The following is a 20,377-nucleotide window of genomic DNA, read 5'->3' on the forward strand; positions in this document are numbered from 1 at the left end:
AACGATGAGCATATTAGGCGATACCAGGAAAACAGTATTGCTATGATGGAGGATTCGAAATCCGCTTCATAAATATGTATATCCATTTAAAGCGCAGGAGATTACCGCGATTCTGAGATATATCCGCCTCGAACTTTGTTATAAAACCTTTCTCAAGACCACGGCCGATAGAATCGGTCTCTCAACATCGTCGAGTATGAATATAAAATAAGTCTTTCGCCGCTTCTAACTCGCCCGCGACTCCGGTTTACAACAGGAAACGATAGTTACTTTGTTATCAGACGGATGCAAACTCGCGCAATTATCTGTAATTACCGTTTAATAGCGGGAACGATAGGGGCACCCGCCTGTCAGAACCTGTACACCACCTGATGCATCGATAAACCGCACAATGAACGCGTTTTAATTGCTTCGGATATTTGGTAAGATCGCGGAGATACCACCGGCATGTTGTGGAAGTAGTTTCACCGCGTATTCATCACCTTCCGTGAAGAATACTTTGCATGCTATGTAAATCGCGCTTCAATAATTCGTTCATTCAAAGGCGAGTAATTTTTTTTGTTTTTATGGAGCAATATAATAGAAAAAGAAAACTTACATCTGTATTCTGTATGTTATTAAATAAAATATGTAATATGCAAGAGAAAAAGGTGCACTATAATGCGCATGGGAAAGAAGACGTAAGTAGTGCTTCAAGTTGTTAATTGAAATTTGTTTAAAACTTGTTAAAAAAGTTGTTAAAATAACAATTATTCGAGAATAATTGCATGCTTCACGGAGGTAAAAAAGCAAAAGAAAGAACTTTAGACACCGCAAGTCCATTAGCGCGCGCGTTAACATATTTAGGACGTAAAAGTTAGGACACGTGTATCGTTTTGCTGCAACAGAAATTCACGCGATATTTGTCGAATGAAGAAACACTGTCTTTCTGGCTATGATAACAATTGCGGAAAAATTGTCATTCTGTCAGTGTCAACTTCATGAACAGAGTGAAACAAAATGCACTAACACCCAGGTAATGTTAATTCCCGTACATGACAGCATACATGTTCCTAGATAAGAGTTTATGTCCAATAATTAGTATACATAACCCATGTTGAAGGAGGCTTATCACTCCCCTTAACCACTGGCTGCGGTAGTCGTCTCACCGATTATACAATCGTCCTACAACAACACATGAAGATGCACTGCGCATTTTTGTACAAAACAATGACGTAACAAAAAAACGATATAAAAAACGTTAAAAGTCATAAGTATAATGCATGGTGAATTTAACAAGCGACATCTTTGCACCAAGCAAACTGACTCAATATACAGAGCATTGCAACTTGATAACGAGATGACTAATCATTAACTCATGATTCGTTTTGCTCGATAATACGCATAAAACGATCACGATTGTGATTGACTTGCCCGCGTAAATTCGCTGATCGATCTTTCAATCACAATCCATCAGCTGCGTGAATCGAACAAATTCGAAAGAAAATTGTACCTGTCTGTTACAAATGATGAATTGTCATTCCTATTCTGTCGCACACATATTCCGCGATCTATACTCATTTTGAAGAAATTCAGTACAATATCGTAGTAAAGTTTCGTCTATTATAATACAACTGTTCTAAATATTATTTCAAACATCAGAGAATAATGTAGATATGTTTGTGTAAAAAAAAAAATAATATCGCGTATGTGTGAAGATTAAATATTTTAATAAGTTAGAAACACAAATTTTAATGGACCATCATCTTTTTCTGTTCATATCTTTTTGTCTCTCTATTCGTTTCTCGTTTGGAAGACGAGAGTCGACACTTTGACAGCTTTACGAATCGGTTGATCGACTTTTTAACGAATGATCGTTCGAGCGGCTCTTTCAGATCATCCGCAGGATTGGCCGGCTTGCACAAAGACGAGTTGGGCAACGCAGGGATCGTCGAGAGAGGGTTGGAAATCTCGCGCTTCATTTAATTAATGAATGGCGGCAGCGTTCTTCCCTTCTTTTTGTAGGAGAACCGCCGCTCTCATCTAAACGCAGTTCTCTTTAGGGTCCTTACACAGTTACGAGAGCGCGTCACGTATTCATCACAGGACTCTAACTATGGCGCTTTTTATGGGCCTCTCACGAACACACATACGAATAAGTAACAGCGAACATATATGGCTGAATACGGACACATGGGTGGATCTAACTATCCATGTCTACCGCGGCAAATCTTTCATGTTGCCGCGCGACAAGGTGCATCTAGAACCCTTCTCGAAGATCGGCCATGATGGCACCGGCCATGGATATCTTGGAACATTGACCATTACTGTCGAAAACTTCTCGGCTGCTATCGTCTCACTTTGCAGCCTTTTTGAATCGCAGAATGTATTTATAAATATATTAAAGATACAAATCGCTAAATCAAAATTATCCTGAGAAAATTACAGGTTGTTGATATGTTCATATATGAATATTCATATATGAATTAAACTTGATTTTTATTGCTCTTGTAAATTTTTATTAATGTTTCGTGTTAATACTAAAAATGAATCAATCGTTTGACGTCATTTTGATCTCCGTATATAATGTAATATATTAAGTAATGTAATTAGTGCTTCCCAGCATTTTGGAATGTTTCTTCGACATGTTTGCCAGATTTCACGATTATAGCGGATACGTCGACAAAGTGTCGGCCAAAATCCTTTGAAGATATCGCGTATCTGTCTACTCGGTGTTTGATCTGCTTCGAAACATGGACGAGCACTCCGTCCGCTGGTGATAACGATGATACTTTGGGAACGATTATAATGCCTGTCATTCGTTCTGGATTGATCTTATCGAAGGTTACACACGTATGTGTGTACATACGTGAAATAAATATCGATGATAATACCTTCATTATTGCTCATGTAAGTATAGTATTCTTATACAATAATTTCATGTAAAAAATTCATAATAATTATAAATGCTAATAACAAACTAATACGGTTTATTGTTACTTTGCTACTATTTGTTGTTTGTAGGTAGTTACATGGATAGTTAAATCTTCAGTCAAATATTAAAAATATTAATAAATATTAAATATCTTATATTTTGAATCAATATTCAAAAGTGTTTTCTATTTTAAACTACTAACTAATTTTTAATGTTGGACTCAGCAAAAATCGCAACAATTAGGCCACGCACACACACATATTAGATACAATTACTTTATATCATATAATATTGTTTATGCATATATTTTTTACAAAATAGCATATTAGAATTAGTGAATTAGTCAAATTTTAAAACACATTTTAAAACATAATCAAATATGCGGCTGATTAAGATACATGTAATTTTAATGCAGACATCGGGCATTGTTCGTAATACACGCTTGTATATGTATCGTACAATAGTTTGGAAGTATCGGCAGTTCACCCTGTCGCGATGGCTTACGCGTGAGTGGCGTATTAATTATACCGCGGGGCTCCTTATAATGTAATTTATGGGGGGTGCGAGAGAGTACGGAGACGAGAGCAAGGGGAACGTTATCAATTCCGCGAGATTAATCACTTAAGTTTATACTGGCCTCTCCTATCCACTTTACTCTGTAAGTAGTACTCCTCGCCTTGCTTCCACGGCTTCTCCCGTGTCTCAACACCATCAGCACCGCTCTTGATTTATGAGGTGGAGCGCGTGCTGGGTCTGCTCTCAGTGCTATTACACTAGACGAGCGGTCTTAATAAAAGTTTATCCGGAGAGTCATTGTCGGTCGGGAAAACCTTGTGTTAACCACCGTTTCATTACAACGAAACAGTCCCGTGTCATGAAAAGCAACATTAATCTTTCCTCGAATTGAGCAGAGCTTCATATGCACATTCGTAATATATTGTTTAAACAAAAATATTTCTACAAAAAAGTAAGCACGTGTAGAAAATAAACTCACGCAATCTTCTCATGAGATTAACATAACCTGCTTCCTGTTTCTCGAAAAACAGGTAATCAAACTATATACAGCTATGGAATGTACAACATTTATTAATTCTACGACGTAACACTCGCAGCTTGTTAAACAGGAGTGACATGACGAAGATTCTAAGTTTCTCGATCGCGTGATTAAATTCGCTTTAATGAGAAGTGACATATGTACTGGAGTACAGTTTCTAACTAGCGTGAGATTTTTACGTTTTTCTACCTTTTTTTTTGTCAGAAAGAATTAACGCAAAAATGTAACGCTCGCGCACTCTGCCGAGAACGGAACGAACCCGTCTGTAATTCTTTCTTCGTTGCACCGGGGACTCGGGCATTAAAATCGTCTCGCTCGTAGGATCCATCGAAGTACGGGTAATTCAACACGGTGACAATCGTTGCTGCACACACCTTTGAAGATGTGTCGCCATCCCCCTTTCGGTCCCTCACGCTCGCCCCTCCGAACGGGACGGAGGGGTGGCTATCGAATAGCCACGGCGGAAGGGGCACCCCTTCTACTGGATCCTCTAGTAATACTAGCTCCCCACTTTTCTTACACCGCGGTGCCAACGAGGAGGGTCTACAACCGTCCTTTGTCGAGTTGTGCTGCCACCTGTCCAACAGCTTCGACGACCTTGCCCATGACTGGTCGCCGAGTACTCCAAATCGTCGTTCTGTCTGGTCTTGAACCGTGGAATGACGTCTATGTGAGAAAATATTGAACAGTTCTTATCAAAATCACGATCAATTGGATCGAATTTCGTGATCTGCCTTCAGATGAACAACGTCTGTTTTATAAAATCGGTACAAAGCAATAAATTATGTATGATAATGCGAAAGGCAATTTATTAGTAGACATTTATTCGATCTAAGTAGATATTTACTGCAAAAGATAGCTACACGTAAGGATTTATGATAGGAAAAGATTTCAAAAGACGCACGTATAAGCAGAAGAAGAATATTTGTATCTCTTTTTAATGATTTCAATGTTTTAATGATCGATTGCAGATTTATAAGTCGGACGTATAGTAACTGGATTAAAATGTTAGTATAATTAGATTTTCTTTATTTAAAATTTCGTAGTTCTTAGTTACTATCGTCGCAGGATTAAAGGGACAGGCTTGGGATAAAGGGAATTGATGCGCATAAATTTCATTGCATGTACTAAAATTGTACAAGGCACCTGTTTCATTCGCTTTCTCGGGAGAATCGCTTTCACGATGTCGATTAATATACACATAATGCGTTCCGTGCGAATAATTGGCGAGTTGTCAGTGAACATGCGACATGATGAGCCGTAGTTTGCTTGATGTCGAACGACGAGTCCCTTTCGCTTTGCGGTATTACGTGCATTTTACTTATCGCGCGCGATCTATAATTGCGGGTTATCGTCAAGACACTGACAGCTACTATATAGATCTTGGTGGATCAATTCACGTGCAAGAGGACACGTCTACTTTACACGTGTGTATCGTGTCATCACGTACGACGTGTCCGCGGTATGTTTTACACATTCGCGTGCATCGCTGATACGCATCGCTGATCTACATCGCATCTAACATTCTGTGTGCCTACTCTGTCAAATTGTCAAACGCATCACTTAACGTCTACATCGCTTTCGTGCTGATTACGCATTCACGAATGTTTGACGCTGTTGTTTAAGGGTCTTCTACATGTGTAATTGACAATTGTGAAAATTATATAAAATTATTCCTATTGAATCTTATAACTTAAAAAGTTTTAAAAAATTCATATCTTGTAATATACAAAAGAAATATATCTTAATCAACTAATCATTACTATATTTCCTTTGCGAATCTTATAACGTTGAAATCTTTGTTGAAGATTTAAAACACGAATTACAGACTACGATAAAAAATATTCATCCACATAAAACTTTACGCTATTGGTAATGTGTCTGTCGTAATAGACAACCTTCGAGTTAAGCTTACTATCGATAACATTACATCACGACGTGGCGATACACTACAAGAACATATAACACACTTAAAGAATGTAAGCCTAAATACGATCAGACGATGGAAGCCCAACAAGATCACAAGATAGCTAACGCTCGATACACTTCCATTAGATGAAGGTAGAACGAATTTATACCTATCAAAACGATAGCGATTATCGACAATGGAATTTCTGCACATCGATGAGATACGAGCGTAAGAAAAAATCGCGCAATGCAGTTTGAAATGTTTGCAAATCACTTAGTCAATAATTTGATAAGTTTGTCACAAAAAAGTACGATGTAGTACAATGCACATGCTGCAGTTGCTATATCAACTCAACTCGATCTTCATTGTGGTCAGGAACAGCCAATTCCCACGATGTTTGTAATGTTACCTTGATTTATTGTTGATATTTTGGTGATATTACGATAAAAGATGGTCACCTTTCGCAGTTCTCTACCGTTTCCACAAATCGTTCCAAGAGCCAAACTAAAGTGAACTCTCAAACACACGCGCGCACAGAAAATTTAATATTGATGCGCGAAATCGGCTTAGTTTTCGGAGTTGCAGCACAAAGCGGAGTACGTCGACCCGTTCTCTGTGCACGACAAATTCAGCATTCACGAAAAGTCGGTACTGTAAGGACGGACGAAAGGAGAGTAAGATGGTAGTAAGATGGAGTTAAAGCGCGTAAGAAGAAATGAGGAGAGGAAAACGACATCGCGAAAAAGAGGAAAGAGTTGCGACTTGGGGAAAAAAAGAGAAAGAGAGAGAGATACTTCCTACGTGCCAGCATTCCGCGATGAACTCACGAAGAAGGAAGGCGCTCACACGCGCTTGTCCTTGCTAGCACGTACCAGCAGCAACGCCCTCTTAAAGAAAGCGGAGAGCGACGGGGGGGAGCGATGGGGCCGGACGCGGGCGAGGAGAGGGAGTTTGCGCGCGATTGTGTGTAGACCGCGGTGTTAACAAACGGTACACTAATGTTTCACATCTCGGTGTGTACCCCTCCTCCTTCCGCTGGCCAGTTCTCTTCTTCGTCTCACTTCCGTTCCGAGCGACGGGCGATCTCGCTCCCTCGACGAGGTTCCTCCGTCGCTCCGACGGCGAGCAAGAGCGCGAAGCGGTAGCTCGGCGTGCCGTGCACGTCGGTCGCGGGGTGACGGCGAGAGAGAGGCGACGGCGTCACGAGTTTCAGCGGTAGTCACTCTCGTTGCCGCGCTACAACACCATCCGTGAAAGGGTGGAGGGGGATCGAGAACGAAGGAGACGAAGGCGGGGCGAGGTTAGTCCGCGCCCACGGAGGGGAAAAAAGCCGAGCTCCGCACCCACCGTGGCACGTTAGAGGGGAGGCGAAAGAAGTGTGGAAGGGGCACGATTTATCCGTACCTCTCACTCTTTCTCTTTCTCTTTCCAGCACTTCTCTCCCCTGCGTCCACCACCGTGGCACAAACACACGTGGGACGAGCTCTCTGGGTGCGTCCTTGTGTGCATGTATATGTATGTGTACGCGCCCTCTGCAAAAATATTGCCGCCGGCAGGTACGCGAGAGCGTGTGCGCGCGTCGTCGATCAGTGGGCGAAAAATATCGGCGAGTCCTTTTTTTCCCTCTCCGCACGCGAGATATCCCCACCAACGTAGACGATAGGGTATATTTTCGCGACCCACTACCTCCAACTGCTCCTATCCGCCTCTTTCGTTGGCGGTCGTGCCGGAAGGGCACGAACAAGTACGCGCGAGGAGGCGAGTTCTCTTGAAAGAATTGCGCAAAGCATTCTCACGACACTCTCGCCAAAGTCTTTGGACAGCATCATCGAAATTATTTCACTGGTGTCCGCTCGGATATCGTAGGTGCACGTTTTCGCGTTGTCTCGATCGGATGATCTGAACTGAATTGGTAAACTAGAGCGTTGTTAAAAAAAAAAGACGTTTCATCCGTTCGCTAGTTCGATTACTCCGAATTCTGCGGAGAAACAGTGTGAAACAAAATTACGAAAAAATCTCGGTGTAACAATCTGACGAGATGATTGACGGCCGGGTCGTACGGCGGGACGTTCACGCGACATCGTCGCGTTAAACTGTCGGAACGAACATAGTACTCTGCGTAAACGCCGTCCTTGTAATACGCTCACCGGAGTGACGATCGTGCATTCCGCGATGTAAAGGCGCAAGGGAGACGGACGATGCTGCAGGTTGGAGCGGGATCAACGAGCGAGATTGTAGGTAGAAATGAGAGGGACCGAAGCATGAAGGGCAAGAAGAGACAGAGAGGAGGCGAAAGAAAGGGATAGAATGTAGGAGCGTAAAGACAGAAAGAGAGAGACGGAAGTTTGTGTAGTCAAGTGTCGCGTAGTGCGTAGAATAAGGAGGAGTGGCAGGCAGCGCGGCATCAGAGCTAACTCCGGGCACAGGAAGGGGTACGGAGTAGTCGACGATCTTGTCCTCGCGCGGAGGAAGGAGAAGGAAAGAAAGAGAAAGAAGACGGTAGGTTTGGATGGTGGGAGACATGGGTCGGAGTGTGCGGTCGTGTCCGAGGAGGAGGAGGGGAAGAAGCAGTCGACAGCAACGGGAGAGAGGGCAACGAACAAACTACCGGGAAGAAGTCAGCGGCAAGTAAAGCAGCGCCGCCGAGGCTAAACTTCGGGATCTATCGAACTAAAATTGTCGTGTAGTTTCTGCCTCCGTGCCCCCCCAACCCAACCCCTGTCGTCCGCCAACCTTCCCTTCACCCCCTCCGAGCGCTACCGACCGCTCACACTCTTCTCGCCCCACCATACGGGAGCGTGGCAGCATCTCGGCCGGTCGCGTCCCCCTCCGTCTCATTCAACCCATCCCCTCCACGCGGGAACGAAAGCCGAGAACGAAGAGGGAAGAAAGCGCCTACGGTGGGGCATCAGGAGGTACGAGGGAGCGAGAACGGACTATCGGGCCGTCGCGCGAAAGAGCGAGAGACAAAAAACGGAAAGAGGAAAGGAGGGAAAAGGATGGATGAACGAGGCGACCACCGGCACCGACTCGACAAGGGACGGCTGAAGGGAGGGAAACGCAGGGAGCTGCGTTAGCCGAGCCCCACGGGCGACTCACCATATTTTATTGTCGCGTTTGCCGACGCTAACCGCCGGCTCCGTGCCCGATCGACGAAGTAGGATGCCGACGACCCGTGCGGGAAGAGAAGAGAGCCACGCACGACACCCGGCGTGCTAATACGAGAGCTACCCGCGGAACGAATTCGCGCGCGGGTACGAGGTGGAGGCGAGAGCGTGGCATCGGCGGCAGAGGTGGTGCCCGTACCCCCACCACGCCGCGCGCCGCACCGACCTGGACCCTCCCACCCGTCTCGCCGAGGGCAAACCATCTCGCAAAAATCGTCCCCCTTTCCGTGGAAGGAAAAGAACCACGGCGACGACTCTGCCACTGCCACCACCATCACCATCACCACCACTAGACTCACCGGCGAGTTTCGAGCGTTTCTCTCGTCATCGGGCCACCACCACTAGCGTGATACTATCGTTACCGCCAGCGCCACCGGCACTGTACCCGTCGCCTCCTCCTACGACACCGCGATCAACCGTCATCTCGCGAAACGTGGGGTACAGCGGCAACTTACAGACCGCGGACCACGCTTGTTCCACCGCGAGCGAGGAGCGAACATACGCGAAATCGGGTGATCCTATAGGACCTACTGACGGTGGATCGACCAGTGCTTATCGCGCTCGGTGAACGTGAAGCAAACTCATCTTTTGTTGACAATTTTGTGGAAGTGAACACCAAGATAACAAATAAACGCACAATTGAATTCTTACGTTGGTCATCACATGGAAAAAGAAGCCTTATAGAGGCAAAGTGAGAGGGAGAGAGAGAGAGAGAGAAAAAGAGAAATAGGAAAACTGGAGGGAGATAGTAAAACGGAGCAAGAACAACAGTATAGTGTCTGGGCCTAGTCACTGTTGTGTGTTGTCAGCAGCAAGCGGGCGTGCACGCGGTGGAAACACGCGCCGCCGTCAGTTCGTACTTGGCGCTTTTGCGGTGCGCGCGATCTGGTAGCGCCACGATCGGAGGAGCCGTGATCGGCACTATAAGCGAGAGGAAGAGGAGGAATAAGAAGACGAACCACAAGCCTCTCTTTCGCGAGTTCGAAGCGCGTGATTGCGCAGGCCGTGAGGCGACCGGCTGCGTGGAAGGACCGCGGAGGATAAAAAGAGACGGCCGGTGTGCGCGATTCACATCGTCCTCGTTGTTCTCCCTCTCACTCATCTCCATCTCTCTCTCTCTTTCTCTCTCGCTTTCCCTCTATCCTCCTCCGTCATTCCTCTCCTTTTTCAGCGGTGTCCCTCCGACACCCTCACTCAACCTACCACTCTACCTCTCTCTTTCTCTCTCCCTCTCGGGCCTCTCCTCTCCCCCTCGCTCAGCTTGCCATCCCGTCCCTCTGACGCTCGCTCGTTCTCGTTCCCTCCTCCCTCTATCCCATCTGCCCTTCTCGCTCCCCCTCACCGTAGCCGTCTCGCTCGCGCCCGCGATCCATGTACCTCCGCCTTCCTATCCACCAAGCGGAGGACTGGATTCCGTCGAAAAGAAACGACGATTCGGAGGATAGTCGCGACCGATCATAGCTGGCGCGTCGATCGGATCAACGGAGTGAACTAGCCGTCCGCGACTAACCGCATCGCGCGTTACCACGACAAGTGCCACGCATCGCTGTCGCGCGCTCTGTGCCCTTTAATCTTTTTTTTTATACTGCAACTCGTGATCTTTCGGTGTGCCGGACAGAGCTCACGCTCCTTCTTCAAGAGGACTCTTGTCCGTTTCCCCCTTTGACCAACGCGAAAGTGATCGAAGTGCATGCGGTCCGCGGTACGACCATATATCACCGGCTGTCGTTCGCGGCACTTTCTTTCGCAACCTGCTTCGCGAGTGTTCCCGCAATAACGACGATAACGACGACACGTAGAAGTTCCAACAACAGAACCGCTACCGAGGACTACTTCTCGGTCGCTCTCGCGCTTCAACTTGTTTTCGCGTGTGACAGTGCGAGTGCATATGCCGGCAGCGGACCGCCACCGATTCCAACCGGTTCGAGTGCAACTGGACGGCCAGTCGCGACGACCGGGCATACGGGAGTGCCGTCGACGCGAGTAGCACCCCGCTACGGGGTGGCTGGACACGCGACACAGAGGGTTCTCACGCCTACGCGTGAGCATTCGCTTCAGGCACGCTAGTGAGAAAAAGGAAAAAAAGGGAAAAAAAGAGCGGAAGTGTGACCGATTCGCGAAGTGACTACGTCCGGGAGCGAGGCGCATACGGCGAATGCCGCGGACTTCTGGAACGATGATCGCGTAGCGGTGCCCGACCATCACGGCCCTGAGCGGCCGACACATCATGTCACAGTTCTCTTTCCGAGGATCGCCAAATCTACAGGTGAGCGCTCTCGATCCTGCGTACTCTCCGGGAGAGATCTCGCAACTATGCATGCACATCTACTTGCGAGGAAAAATCCGTAGATTAATTTGAGCAAGTGTCAATATTGCTTCTATCATTTTACATCGTGGATACATCCATGTGACATGGAAATTGGAGAGTACAATCAAAAATAAGACTTTAATGTTTAATGTTTCCATCAATGTAGATTAATTTTAAATCTCGATTCAATTTACTCTTTATCATTTTTTAAATTTGTAGAACTAGAATAAAAAAAATGAAAAGTAAGTTAAAGTTAATCTGCACTGACTAACATAAATGATAAAAATATAATAAATTTTTTTTATCGTCCGATTCATTGACGCTGAACTTTTCTACATATTGTAAACATTTAAGAGTTATTGATAAGTATTTGTCTAGTTACTATTCGTTTATAACTTGTTATTTACTTTCGCAGCAACTCTATTCAAAATTATGCATAACTTTTCTGTTAAAGCGAGCCGTTTCCTTTGACGTTAAATGTGTACGCGTGTATTGAAAATGAGAAATATGAAAATTCAGAAAGATAGAAAGACTCGCAAGTGAATGTGATGCATTATGATCTAAAAACTATCACCGTTTGAATACGTGAAAAAGTAGTCGATTGGCACGAGTGATTCGATAAGATTGATGCAGCAAAGTCAATGATCACAGACATAAGCAGACAGATAAGTCGCAGTTGTTATCCGAGATCGCCTCACTAATATCAATGATTCCCGCTTGCACTTCAGCTCATTTTGCTATATCAGGAACCGTTGTAAAAAAAAATCATTGAACAGTTGTACCGAGCAAAAAATCGATAATTATCCAAGAGATAAGCGAAAAGAAGTAACCTTGTTGATAAATTCTCGAATGTCGTGTATGCCATTCTTCTTATATTTAACATTTCAGTAAAACACGGGAAACTGATCTTCCAATCACAGTTAGAATTATTTATTGTGCATTTGTATCGTTTACAAACGTATCGTACCGATTGTAAAACGAAAGTAATCGAATCAGTAAAGAGCGCATAATTAAACGATCCGATCGCTGCGCTTATAACACATCGTATCTCATTCCTCCCTAACTTGTGCTAAACTAATACATAACACATAATCAATAATAAGGAATGGCGCATGAAGCGAATTTTCGTGAATCGTTTTTACCGGAATTTCTATCCGTGTTTGATATTTTTGCTCCATTTTACACTGAAGCGATTATAACGAACAGAAAACCAGAAATATCAGACCGAAAAACACATGACACTTTTTTTGTACAAGTTACGGTTGATATGACCGCGATATTATTTATATTCAGCTTGTAATAGATCCATCTGTGTTTTCTTCTAAATTATAGTTTCTGACGACACGTATGTTAAATTGATAATAAATGTAAAGGTTTTTTTTACAGATGTTTTAACGTAATAGTAAACGAAAAAAAAAATTTTTTTTCTTTAAATCTAACATGTGTGTATATAAGCTTAGTCATAGTGTTCTCGATATAATTCAATATTTTCTCATCTTTGTATGTTAACGATAGGCTGATTTGCGTTTTTTCTTGATGTTATTTTGGCTCAAAGTGTAATTCGTTAGTGTTTGTAAAGTAAAATATAGTTAAGGATCGAATGTTCAAGTAACACGTATGTATTAGTTCTCACGTGTAGTCTCTTGCACACATGCACGTATACGCATACGTACACGCATAATACATAGCTCGACAAATGTATTCCTTATTACTGACTATGTAACGATCGCGCGAGGCGCGACATTGTCGACGCGATTACGAAGCAACTTCTCGCCGGCTAACCGCGACAGAGTGTCATCGTTTGCAGAAATTACGATCGGGGCTAATTTCGCACTGCAAAGTTGTATTAAAGGCAGTTCTCCCTTGGTAAATAATTTTCGTCATTAAAATCACGATGCGTGCGACGCGTCGTCGTTAGGCGTCGTTAACTCGTTTTGGCCTCACGAGGCGTATCGAATAATTTGTGTAGGGAGGAATCCCTCCCTCACGGCGGCGGAGGTGAGGGTTGCGAAAATGAATAGCCGTTGGCAAGCCGGAGAGGTTCCGTACCCACGTGTCCTGACACGCTGTATATAGGTATACCTTGCATATACGCCGTGCATAGCGCTGAACTGAGAACATGTGTTGCCACGCCTAAATGATCGAAGAGCCGAGCTCGGCGGAATAATTATCTTGTCTTACTAACAACGAAGGTTTTTGTCATAATAGCAGCATCGCATGCTGCTGCATTTCAACCGTATCTCGAAGGTGGTAATTGGTGCGTGCTCCACGCGCGCCTTTCCCGTACCCGTTCTGTCGCTCTTCCCATTCATTTCATGTTTATATTCGTAATTATTAGATTATGAATACATTTCTTTTTTTACATCGATTTTATATTTCATATGAAATTACATGTGAATCGAGACATTACTATTCGAGAAAAATTCTAGCACGGCACAAATGTTACATTGACGCAAATAAGTGCAAGTAAAACGGATATATTGAAGATATGAAGGAATGTCGATGCAAACGCGAGAGTTATATTACAATCACTTTACATATAGTACGTTGTTAAAGTGCTGATAAAATTGATGGCCTCTTATCAGTGTTATATTCCACTTATAGTACAGTTTGGAAAAAAGAAGAAATAATTATATTAGTCAGTGCATTTATCGTTGACATATTGCTGAGATATGACGTATATGTGTAGACAATAACTCGTCACTCGTAATTTTAAAGTAATTTTTTTTCCATCTTTTTTTTAATGTCCTTCATATTCGGCGCGTATTATTATTTTGCAACATGAAACACATCAACAAAGGAACACGTGGATTATTTTTGCGAGCTTGTCTATTTATGAAAAATACATTTTTAATTGCATGTCGCTCGCATGTCGGGAAAAAGTTTCCCTGTTAAATAACGATGCGTATAAAATTACAATTTATCAAAATTATTACCATTATCTTCATCTGCATATCGTTCATATTACTTTAAAACCATTAGTAATTAAAAGCCATTAATTTATTGCGCTGCATGCAATGTCGGTAATCATCACATATCGCAACATGTCACTACGCTTGAGGAAATAACGAGCCATAAATGAATAGCACTAGGCGAACATAATAAATTCATCATCAACAACTCTTAAACGTTTGCACATGTGTAAGCGAGTTCAGCGTCGACGAACCGGACGATGAAAAAAAAATTTATCATTCTATTTTTATCATTTAAAGTCCCATCTTTTTGTCGCACTCCTCCATTTTCATATCACATAGATTTAGCATATCCACGATGTAAAATGATCGAAGTAATGTTGACACTGACCATTACCCAAATTAATCTGCTGTACGTTGATCCGACACGTCTCTGCGAACGCGAGTGCAACGCTTGGCGACGTTGCACGATAGTCTCGCTTGCCGTTTAATTCCGACTTGAAAAATTGTCGCGCCCATAAATACACAACTGTCCTTTTTTTTCTTTTTTTAACAAAACCATGCTCTCTGCATCGCGGCGCAGCTAGGCAGTGGCATTAAATTTAGAACGCGGTAGAATTCATATCGCTAATCTGCGTCGGTCAATTTAATTGAGATAACGACCTCTTCGTCCTCGTGCTCTCTCGTATTCTCGTATATCTTCATCCTTGCGGTATTTTTGCCCGTGCCACGTCGTAAGGCCAAAGCGTCGACATCGCTGATGTATCGAGGAACTAGACGAACGCCGCGGTTAAGCCTACAATTTGTTATGCCACCAGCGGTATTTCCTCCCGACAAAATGTCACAACATACTTGAAATTATCGTATAACTGCAGGGAGACGTCACGAGATGGGCAGCTTATATTTGAATTATGTTGTGTACTAAAGTGTCTATATGTACATATATGTATACTCTTATTTGCTAAAAAGTTACATTTAAAATAAAATAGCGATACGAAAAGCACGGATCGGTGTACACTCTGCAGTTTCTCGTGTCGTGTTGCCTTGACACACGATCGGTTTACATTAGTTATGACGACTATGAGATTAGACGCGGCACTAGCTGGTTGATAACGGTGCAACGAATTAATTTGATTATGGATGAAGATGAATCGAAGATTTGCGCTTCAAGCTTTAATTCGCGTCTGTCTTTCACTGAAGACATGTATCAATCAGGATCCACTATAAAATTCCATCCAGATTTGTGTGTAATCATATTTTATTGAGTTGGGCATCCTAAGACTAGTGAGTACCGTATTCCCGTGTCGATTTACTGTATTTCGCTCAGTTGCAGCCACGTTTCATAAGATGCACTAATTTTTCTGAAATATCTAAAAACTTAGCTCTATACAGATTGGAAATAATTTTATTGGGCAATCAAAATAATTATATAAGAAACTTGAGTATAATGAGCTACACTGAAAAAATTTGTATATTCTAGAAATCAGTTTGATTGTCCTACACAATTATTTTGATAGTTTAATAAAATTATTTTCAAATCTGTATATATTTAGCTAAATTTTTTAAAATACTTCAACAAAATAATCTTTCTATGTACGAGTTCCTTTATGACAGCGCGTTATACATAAATCTTTATGTGGAACATATAGTGGATTTTGCTGGACCTTAAGTAATTACCCGTCTCTTGTTATCGCCGTGTACGCACATCGCATTGCGATATGAATCGATGTAGCACGGGAAATTCGTGTGATACGGCTGACGTAACGGTTTAATCAGGATATCGATATAATAGATAGCTATCGTAGCCAGCACGACGAGGACGATACGTCAATGACTTACGTAACTAGATTATATCTGAACACATCTGAGTACATTATGATATGATCGGTGTATCACATGTATTTATCTGTTTGGAAGTAGTCCTACTAAAGTCAAAACTTTTGGAGAAGTGCTCACGCAAACAGGAATGGAATATTTGCATCCATGATATTGCTTATCTTCGTATCTTTTACTTTTTCCGAACGACGATATCATAAATAAATACGTGATTGTGATGTAATATATTGTAATAATGAATAAATATCGCGATAATCATAATATTGTACACTAACGGAAAAGTTTTGTATTTATATAACCATAATTGCATGGTAAAATAATTATAATGGAGAGTTTTATTTTTATAGTTATTATGCTAAGATGTTAGTATTGTTAGTAATAATAATTGCATTAATTTATAGTTTTATACATTGAAAAATATATAATTGACATCGAAAATGATTATGAAATATAATATAATAATTATAAAAATAAAGCTCCTAATTATAATTATTTTATCATAAAGTTATAGTCATAAATATAAAAACACATTTTTAGTGTATATTTAATTGTATTTAATTAAATAATTAATTAATAAACTATCGAAGGGATATCAGAGAAAGAAATACTGATTTGAAAGGGAAGAGATTTGTCAAAGATTGTGCATCACACATTGTGTGACTAAAACGTTCAATGATGGCGATTCGGAAAGAAGGAAAGGAAGGAAGAAGGGTTCTCCATTGACGGCGACTATATAAAAATTATGAATGGCCATATTATTGCAAGTTGGCAGAGCGACGACGTGTCGCGACGCGTTATATATAGATATATATGTAGATACGATCGCCGGTAGTAAGTTCGCGCCCAGCGGTTAGCGCTGTTTCACTCGCTGACTTAGCGCTACTCGAGCCGGTCTCTAGAGCTGACTCAGATCCGCCCTCGGCTTCTTGCGCGTTCCCTCAACTGTCCTTTTCGCTCTTTCGGCCGTGACACGTTTGTTCATTCGTGTTCACATTAGTAGATAGCGACAGCCATCACGCAAGCGACATTCGGAAAATTCATATCGGATCACGTGGACTATGACCTCTACTTAATAAGACGAATAATCGATTAAAAATTTCCAAATCGAATTTATAATTAGGTAGTCATTGCCACTGGTAACGTGATACTAATTCTCTAAATAATCCAACAATATTGACGAATTATTATAACAGGCTGAATATTAATCTTTGACTACAGCAATAAGTCATTTGAACCCTAGCAAAAGTTATGGTACACAATCCCCGTATGGTTGATATTATAAGATTCTAAATTGTAGATAAAAAGCTTTGAACTTTTCTCTATCAATCGCTTTAAAGTCCGTATCAGACTATGGATTGACGATTACAATGGACTCGCTGTAATGTGATCGGTTGAAATATACTATTAGATATCAAAGAAGTAGTGGTAACATAATCGTTTGAGTTAAATGAGTTTACATTTTTTATTTTTAATTTCCATATGTGTCAAAATAAAAATCAATCCATTTTTGTGGTTAGTTTCAAAGTAAACAATATCTATAATAGCGTATGCATTTAGTAACTAAATTTAGGTGTGTGTCAAATTTAATACATTTCTTTAAGTTAAATAGTTTAACTCTATTGTTTTAGTTAAATTAATGACATATTGAGTAAAAGTAGTGACGAGAGAGAGAGAGAGAGAGAGAGAGAGACCTATACCTGGGATTAAAAATAATTCAAATTGAATATAATTCGAAATTATAAATTTAATAGTGTAAAACCGGAAAACCGTCAATCGTAATCGTTAATCTATGTCTGGCGGAGATTCACTTGTCTTCTACACTTTAATCACTTCAGATTTTAATGCAATCAGGTTTTAAAAAAATTATTTTAAATTCAATTCGGGTAAAGTATTCAACTTTAATAAATAATTCGTACTAAAAAATTAATTTTTTGTTAAATTTTAATTATTTTTCTAATATTATTATGTACATCTAGTCTCAAATAATGTGGATAAAACTAAATAATTTCAATGAATAATTTCAAAGTTGATGTAGGTACATTGCCATGTATACAAGATCTGAAGAGGTTAAACAGGACGTTTTAGAATCAAGTGTGATTTTCATAACTGTACTTGAGGGTTAATTTAAAAAAACACTCCGCTATATCCCTTATTCTTTACCACCAGGATATGTTTCAACTTCGATGGTAGCTACACGTAGTAATTCTCCCACACGATAAGTCACCGGTAACACAGTAGCCACATAGCCGTAACATAGTAACGCTCTTCCGTAAGCATCGTCAACGAAAATGTGATTACGCCGACGCGGGCGAAAGTAGTATCGCCCTGTCTCGGTGCGTAGTGGTGGTATCGTTCGTCACAATGTTAAACCGAGTAACGTAAGTATGTACGCTATTGTATCACCACAGGTCCTCTTCTGATAACGCGCCGCCGCCACCGGCCGTCGTCATCGTCGTCGTGGTCGTTGGTAATCGCTTTACGGCGAAACTTCGGTGTTGGATGACGACTTCGCAGTTTCGCCGTTCTGCTTTTGTCGAAATACGCGAGCGAGGGCTCACCGCGAGCCCTCGGAAACCGTGAACGATACGATTGTATGTACGTTCCGGGCGTTCCCCTCCACGACGATCAACGCCAACGATAACGCCGCATTTTGCTTCCCTCGGAGGCACGGGAGTATGACCATAAGCGATTAGCAGGGAGGAATTAATTAATTTAGCTGCATATCGCGCGCAAATTATCGATGATACTTGGCAAATTATCGATGATACTTTACGAGAACCGCGATTTCACAAACCGCCCCAATTGTTTTCCGCAATCGCAGTTGTGGTCAGCGCAGGAGCATAAATCTCACTCTTTGCTTTTTCACGAATTTTTTTTTTTCTGAAAAGAAAATATAGAAAAACGAATGGACGAATTAAATATAGAAAAATAACCATTTACGCGGAATATTTAGAACACTATGACTGGAGAGAGTATTGATTCCTTGTCACAGCAGAAATTGAATTTGCAAGAATAACTAATCCCCGGAAATAGAGGATCATTACATTTTTAAGTTATTGTTAGTTAAAATTTGACTCGCGCAGGTATTTTCGAACATACAAATGGTTTACGTGACTCGTTTATAAATCACAAATATAAAAGCTGTTTTGCTGCACAATCGATGTATTTCCAATTAATTTTATTTTATACACGCCGAATTATTCGGATATTTTAATTTTTAATTCTTTTGTATTTTTAATGTGTTTGAACTTTTTTATTATATATTAGACATTTTTATTCGTTCATTAATTTCCGTACTAGTCTTCGAAGTCATACTAAGTTGCAAATTTTCAACCGATTCAAAAGATTTATTTCATTGATCGGAGTTGATCTTGAGTTTAAAAAATAATTGTAATCGTATTGTCTGACTGTAGGGAATTAGCGGAGATTTTCACGTTTTTTCGAATGTAACATTTAGCAAATAGAGACAGCAGGAAGATAGAAAAAGAGAGAGAAAGGGGAGCGAAGAGAAATACGGATAGACGAGTCGTGCGGGGTGGGAACATAAGTGAGTACTGCGAGGCCTAAACACACACGCGAGGAAAGTCCATCAATCTGGCCTGGAGTCAATATTGACTTGGTTGGGCCTCGTTGCAAAGAGGGCATCATCGGCACGCATAAAGAGGATCCGGATCGGCCGCCGCGCCGGTCCCTTTTCGCTCACAGGACACGCGTGACAAATGCTCCGCGCGCAAACACCGGCGCATCTGTGTCCACAGGATAACCGATTCTCTTCCGAATGGCCTATAAATCCTGGAAGTGCAGTCGCGCAGCGGAGGTCCGCCGTTCGTTTCCTATTCGACGTACCTCCTATTCGCGTTCTTTACAAGCTTCTCTATCTGACACTCTGTATCGCCCGGAGCATCACCGTCGTCAACCTGAGTTTTTACATTTATCGAGCTCTTCGCTGAAGAAAGACGCCCGTGACTCCTCTCGGATTTTACTTGAATAAATTTCTCCGTGGATTGTCCAACTTCCAAGATCCGACAATTGAAACTTATTCGCATATCATGATATATTGCGTGTATTATGATTTAATCTGTGTATTATAATTTAATCTGCCAATTAAAGCAAAATAAGCACATGTCTCCAGATATTATGACTCTTGATTTTTACATATATGTAAATTATTTATCATTTAACCTATCTTGAACCATGGACAAATATGAATTATTCTCATATTTATCATTACATTAACCTTAGCTATGCATACTTATTTTTCATATATATATATATAT

General features: G+C 41.7%; 2 protein-coding genes across 2 annotated transcripts in view; one reads left to right on the forward strand and one right to left on the reverse strand.

Moving 5' to 3' along the window:
• The window catches only part of sowah (ankyrin repeat domain family member sosondowah), a 278,269-nt gene that overhangs the window by 219,938 nt on the left and 37,954 nt on the right, over positions 1 to 20,377 (reverse strand). The window lies entirely within an intron of this gene.
• Positions 10,014 to 20,377, forward strand: part of mirr (iroquois-class homeodomain protein mirror) — a 33,923-nt gene continuing 23,559 nt past the window's right edge. The window contains exon 1 of the mRNA XM_018514393.1: positions 10,014 to 11,310. Within this exon, the coding sequence (XP_018369895.1) occupies positions 11,272 to 11,310 (39 nt within the window). The 5' untranslated portion in view covers positions 10,014 to 11,271. The remainder of the gene's footprint in view (positions 11,311 to 20,377) is intronic.

Source organism: Trachymyrmex cornetzi, unplaced genomic scaffold (assembly GCF_001594075.2).
Source record: "Trachymyrmex cornetzi isolate Tcor2-1 unplaced genomic scaffold, Tcor1.1 scaffold503, whole genome shotgun sequence".
Lineage (NCBI taxonomy): Eukaryota > Metazoa > Arthropoda > Insecta > Hymenoptera > Formicidae > Trachymyrmex > Trachymyrmex cornetzi.